The sequence below is a fragment of the Petromyzon marinus genome, chromosome 58 (assembly GCF_048934315.1).
Source record: "Petromyzon marinus isolate PM22_M1 ecotype Great Lakes invasive population chromosome 58, UKy_Petmar_22M1.pri1.0, whole genome shotgun sequence".
In the NCBI taxonomy this organism is placed as follows: Eukaryota; Metazoa; Chordata; class Hyperoartia; order Petromyzontiformes; family Petromyzontidae; genus Petromyzon; species Petromyzon marinus.
This window is the reverse complement of record NC_133724.1, coordinates 1,887,100-1,901,277: the sequence shown is the minus strand read 5'-3', so window position 1 is coordinate 1,901,277 and position 14,178 is coordinate 1,887,100. Positions and strand designations below refer to the sequence as shown.

The 14,178-nt window shown below is 52.9% G+C and overlaps 1 protein-coding gene across 1 annotated transcript; it reads right to left on the bottom strand.

The window, feature by feature from the left end:
• Positions 1–88: 88 nt before the first annotated feature.
• On the bottom strand, positions 89–9,293 carry LOC116955096 (cytosolic Fe-S cluster assembly factor narfl-like). Its single transcript, XM_032976070.2, has 10 exons — positions 9,119–9,293; positions 7,319–7,558; positions 6,166–6,292; positions 4,837–4,962; positions 4,574–4,692; positions 3,526–3,655; positions 3,319–3,391; positions 2,406–2,573; positions 1,515–1,672; positions 89–735 (listed from the first exon to the last, which is right to left on the bottom strand). The coding sequence occupies exons 1-10, from the start codon at positions 9,143–9,145 to the stop codon at positions 485–487; spliced, it is 1,419 nt and encodes a 472-aa protein (XP_032831961.2). The 5' UTR covers positions 9,146–9,293; the 3' UTR covers positions 89–484.
• Positions 9,294–14,178: the final 4,885 nt, after the last annotated feature.

The following is a 14,178-nucleotide window of genomic DNA, read 5'->3' as shown; positions in this document are numbered from 1 at the left end:
AAAAAGCTATACAGCTAAGCGGGCCTTACCTGGTAAAATAAAAACATAGTTTATAGTTAAATAGTGCAAAACATCTCACCGGCACAAGTTCCAATCAGTGCATGCTTTATTAACGAACACGTACGTACGAGCTGCCACTGTGGTGTGGCGGTTTAGCGGCACACCTGATTTTAGAGGTCGCCGGTTCAGAGGTCGGTTCGGTTTGATCCCCCAGCTCCGCAGTTGAAACGACGGCGCAAGTTTTATTAATATCTCCGCTGCCGCCCCCCCACCACCACCACCAGTCAGCCCGGCAGTACGAATGGGCACACCCACAGTCGATCGGCAGTGGGGGGGGGGGGGTGATCCGCGAGTATTCCTGAGCCAGCGCAGAAGAGGAGGGCAAAACAACACCGTCTGGAGGGGCTCTTCAAGAGCTCCCTCTGGTGGGAGGGGGGGCCCCTTCCGCTACACTAGTGTGCGTCGTCCCCAACCTCGACCCCCGTCACCACTGGTGGCCCTGCTCCGCGTCCCCCGTCGCGCGCGTTTGGAAAGTGGTGGTGACCAGCTCTCTCAGAGCTCTCCCGGAGTCGGCCTCTCCCAGCCAATCCGAGCCGACCTCCCGTAGGTCAGGGGGGTCACGAGGAGTGGCCGCGCGGTACGCTTCCTGTGCCGCGGCCAGGTTGCCACCACCGGGCTGACCGCCGGGCTGACCTCCGGCCTGATCGCTGGGCTGACCCGGTCCATTCAGGCAGCCTGGCGAGACAAAACCAGTCCCGAGTGTCACGCTGCTCCACTGTCTCTCTTTCTGAGTACTTAAAAACCTCGCTCGATTAAATAAACGCCGTAATTCGAAATCTATCAACTTAATTTGGTGCCACTTATTTCTGGCCGCTTGGCGTTTTGGGCTTTTGAGCTTGTGCTCTGCAGCCCTGATTGTAGACGTCTTCCCCAGCTGTTGAGCGCCGTAATGGCGAGATGTTAATTGCCTCGCCTGGTATACAGGAGGGTATGGGTTCAATCCCGACCCTGACGCCTGCTGCATATTTGGAGTTTGCATGTTTTCCCTGTGGTCGCGTGGATTTTGCTTTGGGTCCTCCGTTTTTTCCTCTCGACATTGAGAATCAACATGCGTTTAAGAGTTTTCGGCTGCTTTAAATTTCCACATAAGCCACTTCATTGGGCTATCATTTGTGATAGCCAGGTCGCTTCTGAAAAAGAGCTATATAGCTCAGTGGGCCTTACCTGGTAAAATAAAAAAAATTGTTTAGTTTGAAAGTGTCGAGGGGCATTGTGATCCAGAAAGGTTTCCTTTTCGGCAGCTTTGAGACGCCGGGGAATCCTAAGCACCCTATACATACAGCTGCTCATGCTCGCAATCACACCGTGGCCTGGGAGGAAATGGCAGAGTCTTCTCGCCTGATGTTCAAATTAACGACGGTGAAAATTACAGCTTGGTGGAGGTGGGGAAGGCCTTCATCCAGCAGCTGATTACTCACGACTGACGAAGTGACACACCCCCCCCCAAGACTCACCGGAGGGGCATGCGGAGATCTCCACAAAGTGGTACAGCAGGCGGCCACGGCGCAGCTTGGCCACGACGTTCTGCACGTTGCGCAGGCCGCACGCGCCGGCGAACCGCAGCAACACCTCGCCGTCCCGCTCCACGTGTGCCTCCCACATGTCCTTGTTGCTGCGCGACACGGCACGGGGGAACTCGACACGCGTAGTGGTGGTAGCAGTACTCTAACAACTATAATGGAGGTTTGTTTTTGGGGGTTATATCTCGTAAATGTATCGATAAACCCGCCACCACCCCGACACACCCAACCAGTAAGGGTTTGTCATGTAAATAAAACGTGCCAATTCGTTACTAGTTTAGCACACCGGTGTGTTGGAGAGTAAACCCACAATATTTACAATGCGAGTATCGTGACGTTTCGCCGGTAATTACAAGTAGCATAAACGTGGAGGGAATAACTGGAGGGCCTGGAAGAGACATGCAAACTCTAAATATACAGGTGTAAGGGTCTTCTGTATATTTAGATAAATATAACTTATTTCTTTAATACTGCTTTTTTTGTTTTGTCCTTCCTCCACACCTCCGATTAGCACGGTTGGCTACGCACGGTGCGAAAGAAGTTCAACATACATACAAACATACTCCTGTATACCAGGCAAGGTAACCTCGCCACCCTGTGCATAACCACCACTGCCCAGCTCCACGCGTATCCAACATTCACACCACACAACCTTGCGACGTCACTGTCGCACAAACACTTGCCCTCGCACTCTCGCCCACGGCACCACCCTCGGCACCACCCTCGGCACCGCCCACGGCACCCCTCGCGGCACCCACGGCACCCACTGCAACGCCCGCAGCTCCACCCACGGCACCACCCACGGTACCGCTCGCGCTCACTCACCGCAGCGTGCTGTAGGTCACCTCTTTCACGTCGACCCCGAAGAGCTTGTGCGCTGCGTGCCTCAGCACGGCCTCCAGGTAGCAGCCCACGGCGCCATCAGGGCCCCCTGGCCGCCCAGGCCCCCACAGCCGTTCCTGCCCAGGGCCTTCTGCACCCTCCTCCCCGAACCTTAAAGACATAGATTCCCCCCCCCCCCCCCCCCATTATAGCCTTAACAGACTGTAGGGGCAAGTGCTGTTAGCGAGTAGCACTTATGAAGGCCGGCACAGCACACAAGGGGGTGGGTGGCCAACACCGCGCCCAACCGCCTTTATCTCTGCAGTGGCGATGTTTATACACCGCGCCATGTACTCATTGCGCGATGTATAGGACTCGTTCAGATAATCGTCAATGGTGTTGGCCGTGAGCGGGAATCGAACTCGGGGCGCCAGGTTCGTAGCGCAGTGTAGCGCTAACCACTACACCACTGTTCCCCAAACCTTAACAGACGCACAAGACAATGCACACAGGCACTCAGTTGGCCCCAACCAGCAACAACAGCACAAATCATTGGCCCCTACTGCAAAAATTTGGCAAGACCCTCCTGAAAAAGAGTCAAGCATGAGTGGGGTGGGGGCGTGGGTCAGTAAAAGGTTCAGTGGTGGGTGAGTGAGTAATTGAGTGAGCATATTAATGAGGAAGTGATTGTGGTGTGGGTGTGTGCGTGGTTGAGTGAGTGTGAATGAGTCAGTAGGTAAAGGTTGAGCGAGTGGCTGCGTGAGCGAGTTGGGGAGCGAGTGGCTGGGTGAGCGAGTAGGGGAGCGAGTGGCTGGGTGAGCGAGTGGGAGAGCGAGTGGCTGGGTGAGCGAGTTGGGGAGCGAGTGGCTGGGTGAGCGAGTGGGTGAGCGAGCGGGTGAGAGCTGGCTGTCCTCACAGAGTATCTAGGGGACCTGGCTCGATCTCCGCCAGTGACTTCCCTTCTGCATCCAGCATGGAAACCAGCTCACCTGAGTTAAAGACACACACAGACACATTCCCAGATAAAAAGACTAAACTCTCTCATGTAGCCCTCAACAGACTGTTCGGACAAGTGGTTTTAGTGAGCACCTATTAAGGAAGCACAGCGCATGGGGAGTGTTACCGGTGGTGAGTACACAGTCCACGTGTGGGGTCTCCCCAGTCGCGTGCTGGAACTCTGGCCGAGTGGCCTCCAGCTTCCTGTCGTAGCACGGCATCACCGTGACATGGAACAGCTCTTCGGCACCGACTCCCTGCACCACAAAGGCAAGGACAAGACAAAGATCCCCCGTATAGCCTTAACAGACTGCTGTTATAGCAGGCACCTATGAAGGCTGGCACAGAACACGAGGGGGTGGGTGGCCAGCACCACGTCCTTGTCTCCCCAGTGGCGATGTTTACATACCACACCAGGTACTCATTTGAGGCTGAGTCGACCTATGGTGAGGCCCAGGAATGGTTCACAGTCATCACTGGTGTTGGTCGTGAGCGGGAATCGAACTCGGGTCGTTGGATTCTTTGCGCAGTGTGCTGTTGCACTACCCCCACACACACTATATAGTGAGGGTATGGGGAAAGAGTGAATGTGTGTGTATGACACGTTGAATGAATTGGGTTGAGCAAGTCAGTGATTGAGGGGTGAGTGAGCGAATGAGCAAGTGGGAGAATGGTTAATTGAATGGTTACATGGTTGAGAATTTTTTTTAGATGGCGCTACACAATTAAGTGAGTGATATAGTGAGTGAACAGGTGAGTGGCTGAGATGGTGGTTAATTGACACAATGAGTGTATTGGTGGGTGGTTAAGTGAGTGTTATAGTTAAGAGACAGTGTGAGTGATTTAGTGGTTGAGTGATTTGCCAAATACATTTTTGAAAGAGTGAGTGGCTCGAGTGATACAGTGGCTGAGTAATATAGTAAATGGGGGTGAGCGTGTGAGCAAGGTGAGTATGTATGCGAGTGTGTGAGTGGGTGAGCAAGGTGAGTGGGTGAGTATGTTTCCGAGTGAGCGGGTGAGTGGATGATCATGTAATTGAGCGCGTGAGTGGGTGGGCAAGCGGGTGAGTATGTAAGCGAGTGAGCCGGTGAGTGGATGGGTATGTAAGCAAGCGTTTGAGTGGGTGAATGAGCGGACGAGCGAGTGAGCGGATGAGTGTAACGCGACGCCCTCACCTGCCGCTGAGCAAACCTCTCCTTGAGCAGGGCCCCCATCACCTGCTGCGCCGAGCGAACGCGGCTCAGGTAGGGAGCCACCGCCTCCCCGTGCAGTCGCTCCACAAAGCGCACCCAGCCTGCGCCGCACACAGGTGGTGCCGCTGTGGTCACGGGAGTGGTGGTACAGCGTGGTGATGCGTGGCAGTGATGCTGCAGTGTGGTGGTAATGTGATGCTGTTTTGCGGTGACGGTGTAGTGTGGCGATGGTGTGGTGTCTCTACCGGGGCAGGAGGATGTGAGGAGGGGAAGTCGTGCCGGCTCGTGGCGGAATCGCTGCACAAACTCGCGCTGGCACTCGGCGAGCGCCACGTCGCGCGCCAGCGACACGTCCAGCACACGGTGCACACCTAGCACGGGGGGGCGACGCACAGGGAGGGGGGCATGGGAGAGGGGGCACGGGGGACATGGAGACAGGGGGAGAGGGGGATACGGGGATAAATAGTGAAGGGAAGATGGGTACATGAGTGAGAATTCACCCAGGCAGTGCAGGAATCCCATGATGGTGTGAGTGAGGGGGTGTAAGTGAGAGAGTGTGAGTGAGGGAGTGTGAGTGAGGGGGTGTGAGTGAGTGTATGTGAGTGAGGGAGTGTGAGTGAGGGAGTGTGAGTGGGGGGGTGTGAGTGAAGGGGTGTGAGTGAGGGGGTGTGAGTGAGTGTGTGTGAGTGAGGGAGTGTGAGTGAGGGAGTGTGAGTGGGGGGGTGTGACTGAAGGGGTGTGAGTGAGGGGGTGTGAGTGAGTGTGTGTGAGTGAGGGAGTGTGAGTGAGGGAGTGTGACTGAAGGAGTGCGAGGGAGGGAGTGTGAGTGAGGGGGTGTGAGTTAGGGGGTGTGAGTGAGGGTGTGTAAGTGAAGGGGTGTGAGTGAGAGGGTGTGAGTGAGGGGGTGTGAGTGAGGGTGTGTAAGTGAAGGGGTGTGAGTGAGGGAGTGTGAGTGAAGGGGTGTGAGTGAGGGAGTGTGAGTGAGGGGGTGTGAGTGAGGGGGTGTGAGTGAGGAGTGTGAGGGGGTGTGAGTGAGAGGGTGTGAGTGAGGGGGTGTGAGTGAGGGGGTGTGAGTGAGGGGGTGTGAGTGAGGGTGTGTGAGTGAGGGTGTGTAAGTGAGGGGGTGTGAGTGAGGGAGTGCGAGTGAGGAGGTGTGAGTGAGGGAGTGTGAGGGAGTGTGAGTGAGGGTGTGTGTGGGGAGCGATAGTGTAGCGGTTAGCGCGCTGCGCTATGAACCTGGCGACCCGGGTTCGATTCCCACTCACGGCCAACACCAGTGACGATTATCTGAACCGGTCCCGGGCCTCCCCTAGGTCGACTCAGCCTCAAATGAGTACCTGGTGCGGTGTGTAAACATCGCCACTAGGGAGACAAAGGCGGTCGGGCGTGGTGCTGGCCACCCACCCCCTCGTGTACCGTTCCGGCCTTCATAGGTGCTCGCTAACAGCACTTGCCCCTACAGTCTGTTAAGGCTATATGGGGGATCTTTGTCTTTTGTGAGGGTGTGTGAGTGAGGGGGTGTGAGTGAGGGAGTGTGAGGGGGTGTGACCGTGCGAGTGCGATCGAGGGCTCACCCAGGCCGTGCAGGAAGCCCGTGAGTCTGCGTGCCGTCTCCGCCGTGTCCATGCCGTACCGCGCCGCCAGCCACGCCAGCGACTCGGGCGACACCGACGCCACCACCTCCCGCACCCGGCGCCCGCCCTGTGACAACCGCCAACACGGCCTTCAGCGCTCGCGAGCCACGGGGCGGCGGTGTAGGTGGTGGTTGTGTTGCGTGGTTGTGTTTGGGCGTGTGGGTCAGCGAAGTGGCGAACGGTGGCGCATGATGGCACAGTAGGGGGCACAGGTGGTGCATCAGCCAGTCATCTCAGTCATCTTAGTCAGTCGACCCGTGGCACTTGGGTCTGCCCCGTGACCTCCTGCCAGCGGGCGTTCCGACACTTCACGTGGCCTCAAGGTGCACATGGCCTGGCACAAGCGTCGTGGTGACGTGACCGCCACTTAAGTGGCGAATGGCGGTTGTTGGTGGCGCAGTGGTTCACGCACTGAGTTACGAGGCCCCGGTGACCCGAGTTCGATTCTCGCTCACGGCCAACCTCGGTGACGAAGATGTGAACTGGTCCTGGGCCTCCCCTCGGTCGACTCTTAGAATGAGTACCTGGTGCGGTGTGTAAACATTTGCACTGGGGAGACAAAGGCAGCCGAGCGTGGTGCTGGCCACCCACCCACTGCCTCGCGCGCCGTGCCGGTCTTCATAGCACTTGCCCCAAAGCCCTGTCAACACCATAGATGGGGTATTTGTCTTGGGGTACGTCATCGCATGTACACACGTGGATGTATTTGTAGCCGGGCAGTTGGAGGCAGTCGCCCTCCAACAACAACGGAGGGTGGAGGAGTGACGCTCACAACAACGAGCGGAGCGCCGGGCAACTAAAATGCATCAAGCTTGGGTACAGTAGGGGGCACAGCTGGTGATGCATCTACCAATCACCTCAGTAAGTCAACCCATCGTACCACCTGGGTCTGTTCCGTGAGCTCCCGTCAGCGAGCCTTCGACACTTCACGTGTCCTCAACGTGCACCCGGCCTGGCACAGGCGCGGTGGTGACATCACCGCCGCTTAGTGGCGAACGGCGGCTGTTGTTGTAGTATTTGTAGCTGCGTAGGTGACTGAGTGTATGTTTACAGTTGTGTAAATGTAGTCGTGGTTTCCCCAGAGCCTCATCACCTCTGGCGGGCGCAGCACGTCCATCAGCTGCTTGGGATTCTGCCGAGCCATGAGCACGCGCTCACCCGCCGACAGACACCCTCCGCACGCCAGGCAGTCGCTCACCAGCAGGGCCTGTGTCCGCTCCTCACCCCCACACTCACCCCGGCCCGCTTCCTTCTCCTCTGCGCCCTGCTCCCCCGCGCTCCCCGCCTGCTCCCCCGCTGCCCCGGGGGTCACCCCTTTCCTCTTGGAGCATTCCTGCACACAGCGGAGGTGGTAAGCGAAGTCTAATAATATCGGTTAAAATGTATGTGGTGACGCTGCTGCATTGGCAGTGGTGTCACAAATAAAATTCAACATATTCGTCAAGAGGACTGTCACCTTAAAAAGAGTATATTACTGGCGACGTTTCAGGCAATGGCCCTTCTTCACAGCACATAGAAAAAAACAGAGAAGTGGGATTCCAATAGACGGTAAATTACTATACAGTATTTATTTAACAAGGTAAATTCCACTGAGCTGTAAAGCTCTTTTTCAGAAGCGACCTGGCCACAAATTATAGCTCAACAAAGTGGCTTATTCACGTGGAAATGTATAGCAGCCAAATACTCTAAACGCACGTTGATTATATAAATGTGGAGGGAAAGCCGGAGCCGGAGAAAAATCTACGCGACCACGGGGAGAGAGACACCGCAAACTCCAAATATACAGCAGGCGTCGTCAGGGTCGGGATCGAACCCACGACCTCCTGCATACCTAGCGAGGTAGTTAACATCTCACCACACAGAGAGAGACACCGCAAACTCCAAATATACAGCAGGCGTCGTCAGGGTCAGGATCGAACCCACGACTTTCTGTATACCTTGCGAGGTAGTTAACATCTCACCACGGGGAGAGAGAGAAACACGCAAACTCCAAATAAACAGCAGGCATCGTCAGGGTCGGGATCGAACCCACGACTTTATGTATACCTTGCGAGGTAGTTACCATCTCACCTCCGCAGTGCCCCTTACAGCATCACTCACTACCAATATTCGCAGCATTACTCCCATCACCATTCACATCATCACGGCACTGCTCACAACATCAAGTCTTACACAATCACTCGAACCATGACTCCCACCATCCCTCGCAACACTTACACCACCACAACTCGCATCATCCCCGCATCACCCACATCATCATTTCCATATCATCGTCATGTACACCATCACACCACAACCATCACATTATCACTCACATCATTCCCCCCATTATCACACTATCTCTCACACCTCTTACGCTGCATCACCCCCCCCTCCACACACACGAACAACACTCAAACTATCACACCCACACATCACAATCGCCTCCACACCATCACCCCCCCCACATCACCATCACTCGCACCATCACCCCCACATCAACATCACATCACCATCACTCGCACCATCACCCCCCCCACCCCCACATCAACACCACATCACCATCACCCCACCACATCACCACCACATCAACATCACTCACACCATCACCCCCCACATCACCATCACCCCCCCACATCAATATCACTCGCACCATCACTCCATCACCCCCACATCAATATCACTCGCACTATCACTCCATCACCCCCCCCCACATCAACATCGCTCGCACCATCACCCCCACTTCACCGTCACTCACAAACATCAACATTTACACCCGCAGCGCCGTCTTACGCCATCACCACGTGTTGATGTCTTCCACATCACTCATCATTTACACCACATCACTCATCATTTACACCACACCACTCATCATTTACACGACATCCCCCCACGTCGCCACCGCCCTCCTCACCGCCTTTGTGCAGTGGTCACACGTCATGGCCTGGTCGATCCCGGGAATCCTCACGTATCCCCTCACGTATCCCTCACGTATCCCCACACGTATCCCCTCACGTATCCCTCCCACGTATCCCTCACGTATCCCTCCACGTATCCCTCACGTATCCCCTCACGTATCCCCTCACGTATCCCTCCCACGTATCCCTCCACGTATCCCTCCACGTTTCCCTCACGTATCCCTCACGTATCCCTCCACGTATCCCTCACGTATCCCCCCTCTCTCTTCCCTTCACCCAGGTCACGCTGACCCCGCAGACCCTGACCCCGTCTCTGCTCGAGGCCGCCACCAATATTGAGCAATTCCCACCACCCCCCCCCCGCCGCCTTGAACGACAACAAAATAAAAAAAACCCGAGTTAAGCTAAAATACGATAATCATGAGGTAAATTATGAGGTAAAGTGTTCATTAATTGCGTTAATTAATTACGCTGAACTATGAGAGAACAATCGTGTTGAGGAGTTTTGCGCGGATCGCTTTGTTACTGCCCAGGGCCGGCTCCAGCCACGAGACCGCGGTGGGCGGCTCGTCGACGTCGATTGCCTTGCCTGCAAAATACAAACAGTAATCGATTCTTCGATTACTGCTATACAAAATCGGGAATCGTAAATTTTAATCTGTCGCTATGGCCGTCTCTGGAATCGATTTACAGGACCTAGTTGAGTCGATTACTTTGACTGCTACTATTTTATATTTGTATTATTTTATTGTTTCCCTTCTACGTGACTTTACCGAAAGAACCAAGAATATTAATGTGAAAACGCCCTCAAGGCAAAATTCCTCCCCAATTATGGCGGCAAATTACTCACCCAAGATGGCTGCAAATTATTCACCCAAGATGGCTGAACCTACTCACCCAACATGGCTGCAAATGCTCGTCCAATATAGCGGAACCTACTTACCCAACATGGCGGCCACAGAGGCCGTAAGACGTCAGGAGTCATGTGCTGCACGGCTTGTCAACAACAACAACAAAAGTGACAATCCCTCTCCCTCGAGTCAGCGGTGGAAATTCCTCATTCCTCTGAACGGGGATGAGCGTGGAGCATAGAGGGTGGAGCAGTGGTCGGTGGAACCCGCACCCCTCCCACGTCCACACAGGGAGAGATAACTTAGAATTTGGTGATTGTGCCTTGTCAGGGACTTTTTATATGCAACGAGGACTCCTCGACTTACGAACAAGTTCCGTTCCAGAGGTAACTTTACTCCAAACGCGTTGTACGGTGTGTACACTAAACACGGGGAATGCGCTTTAAAAGTTGTATAATCTCCTGCAGATGTAGGTGCCACTGGTTCTTCACGTTCTGCAGATGTAGATGCCACTGGTTCTTCACGTTCTGCAGATGTAGATGCCACTGGTTCTTCACGTTCTGTAGATGTAGATGCCACTGGTTCTTCACGTTCTGTAGCTGTAGATGCCACTGGTTCTTCACGTTCTGCAGATGTAGATGCCACTGGCTCTTCACGTTCTGCAGATGTAGATGCAACTGGTTCTTCACGTTCTGCAGATGTAGATGCAACTGGTTCTTCACGTTCTGCAGATGTAGATGCCACTGGTTCTTCACGTTCTGCAGATGGAGATACCACTGGTTCTTCACGTTCTGCAGATGTAGATGCCACTGGTTCTTCACGTTCTGCAGATGTAGATGCAACTGGTTCTTCACGTTCTGCAGATGTAGATGCCACTGGTTCTTCACGTTCTGTAGATGTAGATGCCACTGGTTCTTCACGTTCTGCAGATGTACCGTAGATGCCACTGGTTCTTCACGTTGTGCAGATGTAGATGCCACTGGTTCTTCACGTTCTGTAGATGTCACTGGTTCTTCACGTTCTGCAAATGTAGATGCCACTGGTTCTTCACGTTCTGCAGATGTAGATGCCACTGGTTCTTCATGTTCTGCAGATGTAGATGCCACTGGTTCTTCACGTTCTGCAGATGTAGATGCCACTGGTTCTTCACTTTCTGTAGATGTAGATGCCACTGGTTCTTTATGTTCTGCAGATGTAGATGCCACTGGTTCTTCACGTTCTGCAGATGTAGATGCCACTGGTTCTTCACGTTCTGCAGATGTAGATGCCACTGGTTCTTCACGTTCTGTAGATGCAGATGCCACTGGTTCTTCACGTTCTGCAGATGTACCATAGATGGCACTGGTCCTTCACGTTGTGCAGATGTAGATGCCACTGGTTCTTCACGTTCTGCAGCAGTAGATGCCACTGGTTCTTCACGTTCTGCAAATGTAGATGTCACTGGTTCTTCACGTTCTGCAGATGTAGATGTCACTGGTTCTTCATGTTCTGCAGATGTAGATGCCACTGGTTCTTCACGTTCTGCAGATGTAGATGCCACTGGTTCTTCACGTTCTGTAGATGTAGATGCCACTGGTTCTTCACGTTCTGCAGATGTACCGTAGATGCCACTGGTTCTTCACGTTGTGCAGATGTAGATGCCACTGGTTCTTCACGTTCTGTAGATGTCACTGGTTCTTCACGTTCTGCAAATGTAGATGCCACTGGTTCTTCACGTTCTGCAGATGTAGATGCCACTGGTTCTTCATGTTCTGCAGATGTAGATGCCACTGGTTCTTCACGTTCTGCAGATGTAGATGCCACTGGTTCTTCACTTTCTGTAGATGTAGATGCCACTGGTTCTTTATGTTCTGCAGATGTAGATGCCACTGGTTCTTCACGTTCTGCAGATGTAGATGCCACTGGTTCTTCACGTTCTGCAGATGTAGATGCCACTGGTTCTTCACGTTCTGTAGATGCAGATGCCACTGGTTCTTCACGTTCTGCAGATGTACCATAGATGGCACTGGTCCTTCACGTTGTGCAGATGTAGATGCCACTGGTTCTTCACGTTCTGCAGCAGTAGATGCCACTGGTTCTTCACGTTCTGCAAATGTAGATGTCACTGGTTCTTCACGTTCTGCAGATGTAGATGTCACTGGTTCTTCATGTTCTGCAGATGTAGATGCCACTGGTTCTTCACGTTCTGCAGCTGTAGATGCCACTGGTTCTTCACGTTCTGTAGATGTAGATGCCACTGGTTCTGCACGTTCTGCAGATGTAGATGCCACTGGTTCTTCATGTAGCATCTACATGACATACGGACAGGTTTTTCGTATCTCTGAAAGTCGAATGTTCGTAAGCAGAGGAGTCCCTGTATAATGCGACGTTTCGGACAATGGCCCTCCTACACTGCACATAGGCCAGAGAGCAATGTATAAGGGTTGGAGACTGCCCATATAATTACATTTTATTTCAGTTTATTTTTGTGAAGGCAAATCGCTGTTGACTTCCAAAGCAAAGTGGTACTCAATTTATCGACCCTCCCCCACCTCCGCTGGAGGTAGAGGATGATGGGTTGAGCCAACCCCCCCAAGTCGGATTTAAACTCGAAATCCTTCAACCCACTGGCAGCTGTGAACATTCTCGCTTGAGAGAGAACACCTGCGGTGTTGTGTATGGGGTCAATAATATCATCAGCCATGTATTTAGAATTCTTTCGCATCGTACGTAACCAACCGTGCCAATCCACTGCTGGATGAAGGCCTCCCTGAGCCACTGCCAGCATCTCAACCCAGCAGCGTCGACCCACGAAGCTATCCCATCGCTCCAGATCTAAATCAGAACACAGCCACCACGACTCCGGCATGGACTGCAAAACCTCGGCTTAACAAGCAGGCTGACGCGACCAATATAATTCATAGTACAGGTTTTTTTTGGGGGGGGGGGGTTAGATCGCGTAAATAGAAATGTGAAGTTAATACGGTTTATGTAAAGTTTGTTTACGTGACATACCTTAGTAATTGGCTGTGTCGGGTGGTTAGCGGGTTTAACGACACATTTATATTTACACGATCTAACCCCTCCCCCCCCCCCCAAAAAAACCCACTGTATTATACCTTCCTGGAGCGTCGTACATTCATATTGTATTTTATACTTTATCATACTTTATATTTAGCCTTTCGTTTAAAGTAAGTATATTATCATCATCACCACGATTCATGGACACGTGGCCCCGTTAGGTGTCCACTGCACATTACATAATTTGTCGTTTCCACTTTTCTCTCTCTGTTTTGTAATACGCTCAAGTAGTGCACCACATCATAATGACACCCAATATCTTCCGCTGTCGTCAAGCCATTCTTTGTTAGGTCCTTTCTCTGCTTAAAGCAATGGTCACAAATCCAAAGTTCGTGATATCGAACGTACGCATATCGAGGTGTTTACTTCAAAGCCTCACTCACGTGTCTCAAGACTTTTCCTGCCAAAGTTGTTCGCAGTAGGGAGGGCGATTTTGCTGTTGCTGCCGCTGCTGCGTGTGATCCCGAATGAGTAATTGTCCGGTAATTTTTTTAGCCGCTGGGATATTTCTTTGATCAATTCCAGTTTGCACTTGTGTTTGTGTTTAACTGCGGGAGGAGGAATGCCGGAAAATCTAGAGGAAACAGATGCAGAACTGGGGCAGATAATCTACAAACTCCACTCTCTCTGCAGGAGGTCATACAAACTCCACTCACTCACTCTCACTCTGCAGAACAGCAGCAGATCATACAAACTTCACTCACTCTGCAGAACAGCAGATCATACAAACTCCACTCACTCTCACTCTGCAGAACAGGAGGAGGTCATACAAACTCCACTCACTCTCACTCTGCAGAACAGGAGGAGGTCATACAAGCTCCACTCACTCTCACTCTGCAGAACAGCAGGAGATCATACAAACTCCACTCACTCTGCAGAACAGCAGGAGATCATACAAACTCCACTCACTCTGCAGAACAGCAGGAGATCATAAAACTCCACTAACTCTCACACTGCAGAACAGGAGAACACACGTGTCGGGGAATCGAACCCAGGGCCTTTCTCGTGCATTACCACCGCACAACCTCCACCCTGCCAACCAACCACTGACCTCGTAGGGTCAACAATCACCGGGGCGACAACTGCTGACCTCACACAGGAGAGAAAGAGAGAGAGACAGATTGTGATAAAGAGGATTCAGGGGA